This window comes from Pungitius pungitius, chromosome 11 (assembly GCF_949316345.1).
Source record: "Pungitius pungitius chromosome 11, fPunPun2.1, whole genome shotgun sequence".
Classification (NCBI taxonomy): Eukaryota; Metazoa; Chordata; class Actinopteri; order Perciformes; family Gasterosteidae; genus Pungitius; species Pungitius pungitius.
In genome coordinates this window covers 16,176,913-16,185,532 of record NC_084910.1, presented here as the reverse complement: position 1 = coordinate 16,185,532, position 8,620 = coordinate 16,176,913, and the positions used below count along the sequence as shown (strand labels likewise).

Sequence of the window (8,620 nt, the reverse complement as noted above, 5' to 3'; positions counted from 1 at the left end):
AGTCAGTCTAGACGGTGTGTGTGTGTGTGTGTGAGGATTATTGTGCTGAATGCATCCCTTCCAGTTCTGCTGACATTTGTTTTGTATGTTCATTTCAATCTCAACTATAAAAACATCAATGTACCCCCACCCCCCCCCCCCCCCACACACACCTAGTACAATAATAATAATAATACTTTTAATTTATAAAGCGCTTTTCCAAACGCTCAAAGTCACTTTGCATAAAACATTTAAAATGTCCTAAAAGTTAAGCAATAAATAAATAAAACCAAATAGCGAACACACAGAATACACAGTCATACATTAGAAGTGGGTTTGGATTTGTGTATCAACATGAGATCTGTCCAGAATCTCTCCATGCAGTATAGACAGTGTACATGATAGACATGTAAAAGGTTTCCTTGATAACATAAACAGAGTGTGTTTGTGGCTTTCTTTAATCAGGAAAACCCCCACTTTAAAATAAATAATTATTTGGCTTCCTTTAATGCATTTTTTGCACAGTATCACCCATCTGTACACGTCCCGAGACAACTGCAGGCAGGTTGTGCCCCTGAATTAAAATTTGACGGAGCAGGATAAGTTATACATTCAGGATACAGTATTTACATTCAAAGTGCTTCCCTTTTTTAACTAGACTTTTTATCCATATGAAGATGCCCCAGGCAGAGTCTTTCCGTTTCATCCAGATGTTGGGCAACATCTGCACACCAGCAGTGCAGTCAGGAGGCTCAGCAGGACGACGATGGGCACCAGGAGGAGAGACACGTACAGGAGCCAGGGCTCTGGAAACTCACCTCGCTCTGACAAGACACAAAACCCCCCGATATGAAGCGTTCTCCTCCCAAACGTTTGAGTTTACAGAATGTTGCGTCCACCCCAATGAATTCTCTAATTAGAACAAATCCAGCCATTTGCACCGCTAGACTCCACCAGGTCTCTTTGTGATGTGTGCAAGACATTTTTCTCTTTGAACAGACTCACCCGATGCACCGTCCCCATCAACTCCAGCTATTAAGAAGAAAGCGGTCAAACCGGTGTTATTAAAATTCCTGTTCAAACTTTTAATGCTTGAAGCTTCCAGTTAGAAGAGGAGACTTCTAAGTGAAGGAACTACTTATGGCAGCTTTTGTCTTATTTCATGATCTCCGGTGCAGAGATCCTTACCAGGTGGAGGGTGGTGGAGGACACTTTTGGTTATGAGATCCCGGTTCAGGTGCAGCTCACACACGTATTCTCCGTGGATGCTCAGGGGGACGGTCTCACTGAGGGTGACGAAGGGATGGGCCTCTTTTGCGTTTACCCTGGAAGAGTCGTTGGGCCGGAGTGGGTACCCGTTTAGGGAAATGGACAGGACTAATCTGGGGTCGTAGGTCACGTTCACCTCGCAGCTGAGCAGGGAGCCGTTGTGAGCGGTGGCGTTAAACGCCATGGTGTCTGGAAGAGAGGCAGGGAGATACTTAGGTGTGTACACTGGGAAACACGCGCGCAAGCACACACACACACACACTCACACATGCTTCTGCATTGACGGTTCTCTCTGCTTACATTAAATTCTTCATTTTGAGCCGCCCTTTATAAGCCATGAAAACTGGTGATCGTGTTCACAGAATCTGGAATCTAAAACAGACTAGTTTTTGCCTTATATTTTTCATTTTAGTGTATAACTAAAAATGTCATATTAACTGTAAGTGCAATTTTCATCAGTGCAATTTTTTTTGTTATACTTATTTCATTTGAGCAAATATCAGTTTGTTATCATAATCACTGCACTCAGGCTTCTATTCATATCTCATTTACAATGCATTAAAATAAAGGCCAGAAAGGGATGTAAATGATAATCATGCTTATCGCCAATGCTGTTGTAACTAAACAATCCAAAACTTTGTACTCACCATAAACGTTGAGCAAAGTTTTATTTCCCCTGCTCCTGAAGCTCCCCCTCCGTGTGGTGATGGAGAGTTTGCACAGGTACGTCCCGCTGTCTTCCCACCGGACATCCCTCAAGACCACAGACTTGTCAGAAGTATTCCGACCTTTATCCGCAAGGTCGACTCGCCCTGTGTATTCCTCAGAGGGAATCCACAGTTTGTAAAAGTTCTTGCTGGTTCTGTTCTTATAGTACTCCCAGTACAGAACCGGGAGGATCACCATTGTCTCATCGGGGGACAGATGAATAAAACACGGCAACGAGACGTTGTCACCCAGAGCAGCAGTGAGCAGAGGAGGCTGGTCCACCGTGACCAGGCAGCGAGTTCCTACAAAGCACAACGGTCTCCTGTCAAAATTCTCTAGTCTGCCGTCATCATCTTGCTGGTGACTCGCGGTCATGTGACTGTGGCGGTGTTCGTTTATAGCCTGTTAGCTTTTTGCTTCTGCCGATTGCATATCTTCTTCATGCATGAAATTGGTGTTAATTTTTGGAGAGCTGAACGCGTCTAAATACCGTTGTTTTAACAAAACATTTTAAAATCTTTTAAAGGAAGACAAAACTTTTGACAGAAAAGGATTTAAGGATACGTATATTCCATGCATCCTGAATTTAGCATAAGCACAACTTCCTCTAATCAGTTCCGTCCTTGTGTCACTTCCTCCTCTACATTTAAAATCTAACAATCAAATGAGCAAAAAATGTGATGTAAATTATTCATATTTTTTTAAATGACGTTTAAGAGTGAACATATTGTACATCTGTGTCAATACCACAGCAAGGAAACCACAAAAGAAGGTTGAAAATGCTGAACTCAAACCCGATCATATACCGGAAAAAACAGCAACTGTCTCCACTGGAGATTGGGTTTAATAAATAAATTGCCAATGGATTCATGATAAAAGGTGTTGAATTAAAGCACAAATGATGACGATTGCAAACAAACATTTGTCATTAAGGTATAATAAATATCTGTCAATAAATTAACTGTACCTGTGATCATAAAGCAAAAAATGATTAGCTGTGTCCATCCCCATCTCGTCACTATGTGTTGCATCTCTACAGCGTTATCTCAAACATGCCGATGTGAAAGTACGACCTTAGTTCCACCGAGTGCAGACGCATATGGAGGCGTGTGACACACACTCCCACAGGTTGGAAGATGTTGATCTTCTGACGCCTTTAAAATGTCACACAGAAAAAACATAGAATTCCCTAACTTCTGCGAAGCATTTAAAAATGCATAGAAAATGCCGTTTATATATATATTATTTTTTACCGACAAACAATTTGTATTTGAAAATGAAAGCCCAGTAACAGGAAGTGGTTCTTTCGTTTAAAGACAAGGATTTTTTTTTTACATTCATTTTGTTTAATGAAATACACATTTGACAAAACTATCTGCACTCAGGGTCTTGTTGCTTGCTTCTTGTATAGATTTCTACTACATCACATTGTCTCCATTAGCAGAGGAAGTTGGCTTTATTTGGTTTCTCAACAGACCTGTAGAGTTATGAATTGCTGATAGACTGCGTTGTGCTTTTTTCATGCGATCCCCCATAAAAGATATGCTGTACTTCTAGTGCAATCCTCCATTTTTTTAACGCTTGCATGGAACGCATGCTAATAAATAAGCTCAGCCTTGAACGGAAATTGTGGGTATTGAAATATACCACACAGGAAAAGTTGTGAAGACCACCTCTGCAAACACAGATTACAGCTTTTTGTGCACACTTGCACAGGCATCAAACTTCTTGCTCTATGCAACACCTTATTGTGGTCATAATGTGTAAAAAAAAAACAAGACTCACATGCAAAGCTTATATGGCATTTATTATATTAATTTTTGATCTGATTTTTTTTTCAAGTGGAAGCATACGTCTCATTTGGCTGTCAGTGAATCCACAACAGTAGTAATATGATCAGTTTATACCAATTTAATCTAAGCGAATGGAAAAATAATCCACAAAACAAGGAGTAAACATAGTAAAACAACATATTTAAACAGATGAAAAAAACGTTGAAAGCTATGAAACATAAATAGTAAGTATAGTAAACAAAAAAGAAAATCTAACACAATGAATAACAATTTAGATCATGAAAGTAATTGCAAGTAGCCTACTGATAGATGTGTAAAAGTTAAAAATACTTGAGCACAGTATTTGTTACGTTGTCGCTTATAGACATTGTGTAGCACACAAGTAATAGCCTCAAACCCAGAGATGAACTCCATTACCCATAAAACCCCTTTGCCAACGTATTACGTCATAACGTCAGACGGGAGATATTTCAACATGGAGGATATCGTAGCTGTGGAAAAGAGCCCGGTATGATTTAGTGAGATTGTTTTCCGTTGTTCCTCTTAAAGTTATCGAGTTTTTGTGGTAGGCCTTCATCAATTTAAGTGTTTGAGTAGCACTGTTGTTTGGTGTTTGTCTCAGTATTTGACCGTTTCTTACCACCGCAATGTAAACCTGCCAATTCATTCACTCTTCGTTTTAACGTTAGTTGCTATGTCATGCAAGTTAGCTGCTAGCGTTAGCCCAACTATTGTTGAGCTTGATAGAATTGATTTGTTGCGATGACGATGAGTTTTTATTAAGCTATACATAACGCAGATATATGTGAGATTGTGTTATTATTCGTCGCAACTTTGCAAAAGGCTTTAAATGATCTGTTTTGGGGTTTTACGAGTACTTAGCGTAAGCTAGCGGGTGATGAGCTAATGGGGACGTTAGCTAAGCTAGTGTTTGTCTTTGATAGGTGTAAGGTAATAACCCAGCTTACAGAGTCTATACGGTTTGATTCTCAAATGTATTTGTATGTTCCTGAGCTGAATCTAGTCGTTACCATTTAAGACATCTTATCTTTGGGTAAAATACAGTAAACTATCTTCGTTTGGTGTCTTATGGTAACGTTAGATATAATAGTTTCTACTGATGCTTTCACCCCTTACAGGACGAGATGCCTGCAATTCTGACCTCCAGACCCCAGACAGGTCTTTCTTTCCTGGCACCAGAACCAGAAGATCTTGAGGATCTTTACAGCAGATATAAGGTATTTTGCCTCCCAAAGCATTTCTGTTTAGTCACTAACTCTGCTTCCTCCCATAAGAAAGTCGGATGCGATGGGTTTCGTTTAGTATGACTTTCACAGAATATTTCACATGCTTTAACAGACCAATGCATTCATAGTTTGCCATCTTAGTAATCAACATTGACCGGTTCAATGTCAGACCATGCAACATTCTCTTTAGATTTAGGCTGTTGTAATGCATAGTGTTTGTCTTTTTACTGTTATTTTACCCCAGTTTCCAAATCTTTTTTTAGTAATTCTTTGACTACTCCTTTAAAAAAAAAATAATAATAATTTTACAAGCTACCAATTTCAGTCGACAATCTCCATCCAGCCGGTGTATTGTGCCTTCTTCTCCAGCAGGCTCTTACCCTTCCTTGTTGTTGTGTGTTTGCAGAAGCTGCAACAGGAGCTGGAGTTCCTGGAGGTGCAGGAGGAGTACATCAAAGATGAACAGAAGAACTTAAAGAAAGAGTTCCTCCATGCCCAGGAGGAGGTGAAGAGGATACAGAGCATCCCGCTCGTCATTGGCCAGTTCCTGGAAGCAGTTGACCAGAACACAGCCATTGTTGGCTCCACTACAGGTAACATTTAAAATATATATATTCAGCTATCATTGGTTTTACGTGTTAAAAACATTAACTCTTGACTTCTAAAATACTGACGGCAAACCAATGCATTATAACCACTATGGTAAATTCTAGGCGGGTACTTTCCGTACTGATGGAACAGTCGAGCCATGTATTTATTTGAATGTTTTTGAATGAATAGCTCAGTGTGAAGTACAGTAATGAGTTTTGTGTCTGTTCTTTTCCTTTTTTCTTAAATTCATTCTTTTTCTGTTTTCAGGGTCCAACTATTATGTCCGCATCCTGAGCACTATCGACAGAGAGCTGCTGAAGCCCAATGCCTCAGTGGCTTTGCACAAGCACAGCAATGCTCTGGTGGATGTGCTCCCCCCTGAAGCCGACAGCAGCATCATGATGCTGACGTCAGGTAACTTTCTCCCAGAGGTTTTCTGGTTTGGTTTAATTGCTCCTAAAAAAGACTGCCGTGGTCTGATGGAGATTACCATCCTGTGTTATAGAAGATGGTCAAATTGCAAAATTCTTAAAGATAGATTGATGTAATATTCTTGACCCCGGTTAAAGGTGCCATTTGTATGATGTAGCCACATGTAACACAAATAAGAGTGAGCATTTAAGCTTCACTGTCAGGTCTAAACACAACACCAGATGGTAGACATTGCACCTTTTTTATAAAAGAGGTTGGGTATCTTGTATGAAGTCAACTGTTTGAATTGCAAACATAACTTACCTTTTTTCCGTGCTCCCAGACCAAAAGCCAGATGTGATGTATGCCGACATTGGTGGTATGGACATCCAGAAGCAGGAAGTTCGAGAAGCTGTCGAGCTGCCACTGACACACTTTGAGCTTTACAAACAGGTCAGATAGTCACACGTTTTTATAATTACAATAATTATAATGTCTATAATAACTTGTCTCAGTAAGTGAAATAACACAAAATGCTCCAACAATAACGCAGGAAACCTGCGCTCGATCCATATTAACATTTGCTATTTGTTTTCTCAGATTGGCATCGACCCGCCCAGAGGTGTCCTTATGTACGGACCTCCTGGCTGTGGGAAGACCATGTTGGCCAAGGCTGTGGCTCACCACACTACGGGTAAGTAGTCGATCCGTTGGCACGGCCACCCCAAAGCTGTAAACCTCAGAAACACCGATCTTGTTTTATGTTAAAGTAAACTAAAAGCCATTTCCCTCTTAATGTTGCCAACTGGCAACTGGATGGACAACTTCAAAACATATATCAAGTCTTTATGTAAAACGACACAAACACCGTGTCCTCGGAATACTGATGAGGAGAATCCACAATGAATCAAAGATGAACTCTGTCCTCAGCGGCGTTCATCCGTGTGGTGGGCTCTGAGTTTGTTCAGAAGTACCTGGGTGAAGGCCCCCGGATGGTGCGTGACGTCTTCCGGCTGGCAAAGGAAAATGCCCCCGCCATCATCTTCATCGATGAGATTGACGCCATTGCCACGAAGCGTTTTGACGCACAGACTGGAGGTATGGACATGTGTGACTCGCACGCACACTTCATGGATACAAAACAACCTTTTGTTCACAGGGTGTTTTTTATGAGGGATAAATGGAACCCTAGTTTTTCTTTACAAAGGTCAAGATTCAGATAATAAATGTTTACATGCGTTAACAACATTAACTTGTTTCTTTCTGTAGCCGATAGGGAGGTGCAGAGAATCTTACTTGAGCTGCTAAATCAAATGGATGGCTTTGACCAGAACGTCAATGTCAAGGTGAGCTTCCTTCACTTTGCACTCTGTCCATTCATTCTTAGCTTACCCATGTGCTCAGGGCAGTGTTTGTTGCTGTGTTGTATCTTCAGGTGATCATGGCCACCAACAGAGCAGACACGCTGGACCCGGCCCTGCTACGTCCTGGTCGTCTGGACAGAAAGATCGAGTTCCCCCTGCCCGACCGCAGGCAGAAACGTCTCGTTTTCACCACAATCACCAGTAAAATGAATCTCTCTGAGGAGGTCGACCTGGAGGACTGTATCCTTTGGTTCAACAGCATTAAGTGGGGTTTTTTGCATTATTGTGCATGTGCCGTACATAGTCATTCCCATGTTGCTTTAGTAAACACTGCTTATTCTGGCATTGATGTAGCGTTTGGCCTTAACTGATGCACAGATGTGGCCAGACCAGACAAGATCTCTGGAGCCGATATCAACTCCATCTGCCAGGAGGTGAGATGGTGCTTTAGTCACCTGTCTGATTTACCCCAGATGAATGCAAAATTAAAATACAATTTTTTTCTTTGTTTATAGAATACATGTGTATATATATTTGATTTTTTTATTTTATTTCTCCCCCTGCTGTCTTAGGCTGGCATGTTGGCAGTGCGTGAGAACAGGTATATTGTCCTGGCCAAAGACTTTGAAAAAGCTTACAAGACTGTCATCAAAAAGGACGAGCAGGAGCACGAGTTCTACAAGTAGAGAGAGAAAGAATGGTTCTTGAGTCTAAACTATTAAAAAATGTGTCCAGAGACACCTTTTGTTATCCATTTACGTTTGTGTGACTGTATCTACAGTGTGTCAAATGAGCATTTTGGTCCCTGACACTGGCATTGATTTTTGGACTAAATTCTCCCACTGCAACACGAGGCCCAATGTCAGATTAGACCCGTCTGCCTTGAAGGAACACACACTACTTTGTGAAGGAGTGCTTTTTCTGCAGGCACTCTATTGGTTCCTAACAATATCTGGCCCTGACTAGCAAGGATAGAACATTTTTATCTATATGTACCCACTTAAGAAGACGTGACAAAAAAAAATCCATTAAAGATGTTTTCCATGAATGGTGTTTTTTTTCCCCCTTGAGCCATAGCTCATGTACGTTAAATGTTTTAAGTAGACCTGCAACAAACACTTCTAGTCCAATAATGCTTGACCTTTTTTACCAACACTACTTCTGCATTGTTCAGTAGTTGCCCCTTGAGGGCGCAATTGATAACTTGAACAAAATCTGCATGAATAAAGTGTATAAGCCTGATCTTTTCTTTACCAAG

The 8,620-nt window shown here is 40.9% G+C and overlaps 2 protein-coding genes across 4 annotated transcripts; one reads left to right on the top strand and one right to left on the bottom strand.

Annotated features, from left to right (window-relative positions):
- Positions 1 to 248: 248 nt before the first annotated feature.
- Positions 249 to 3,124, bottom strand: LOC119197779 (nectin-4-like). 2 transcript variants are annotated; one of them, XM_037454379.2, is made up of 5 exons: positions 2,924 to 3,124; positions 1,896 to 2,258; positions 1,168 to 1,437; positions 985 to 1,011; positions 249 to 803 (listed from the first exon to the last, which is right to left on the bottom strand). In XM_037454379.2, exons 1-5 carry the CDS (start codon positions 2,985 to 2,987, stop codon positions 682 to 684), a joined length of 846 nt encoding a protein of 281 aa, XP_037310276.2. In that variant the 5' UTR covers positions 2,988 to 3,124; the 3' UTR covers positions 249 to 681. The 2 variants fall into 2 exon arrangements, with proteins under 2 accessions (XP_037310276.2, XP_037310277.2); XM_037454380.2 differs by lacking the exon at positions 985 to 1,011.
- A 1,022-nt stretch (positions 3,125 to 4,146) lies between these two features.
- On the top strand, positions 4,147 to 8,441 carry psmc4 (proteasome 26S subunit, ATPase 4). 2 transcript variants are annotated; one of them, XM_037454809.2, is made up of 11 exons: positions 4,147 to 4,257; positions 4,889 to 4,987; positions 5,403 to 5,589; positions 5,855 to 6,001; positions 6,342 to 6,451; positions 6,599 to 6,692; positions 6,929 to 7,096; positions 7,268 to 7,344; positions 7,434 to 7,602; positions 7,741 to 7,796; positions 7,935 to 8,441. In XM_037454809.2, the coding sequence occupies exons 1-11, from the start codon at positions 4,153 to 4,155 to the stop codon at positions 8,046 to 8,048; spliced, it is 1,326 nt and encodes a 441-aa protein (XP_037310706.1). In that variant the 5' UTR covers positions 4,147 to 4,152; the 3' UTR covers positions 8,049 to 8,441. The 2 variants fall into 2 exon arrangements, with proteins under 2 accessions (XP_037310706.1, XP_037310707.1); XM_037454810.2 differs by lacking the exon at positions 4,147 to 4,257 and adding an exon at positions 4,261 to 4,314.
- The last annotated feature ends 179 nt before the right edge of the window (positions 8,442 to 8,620 follow it).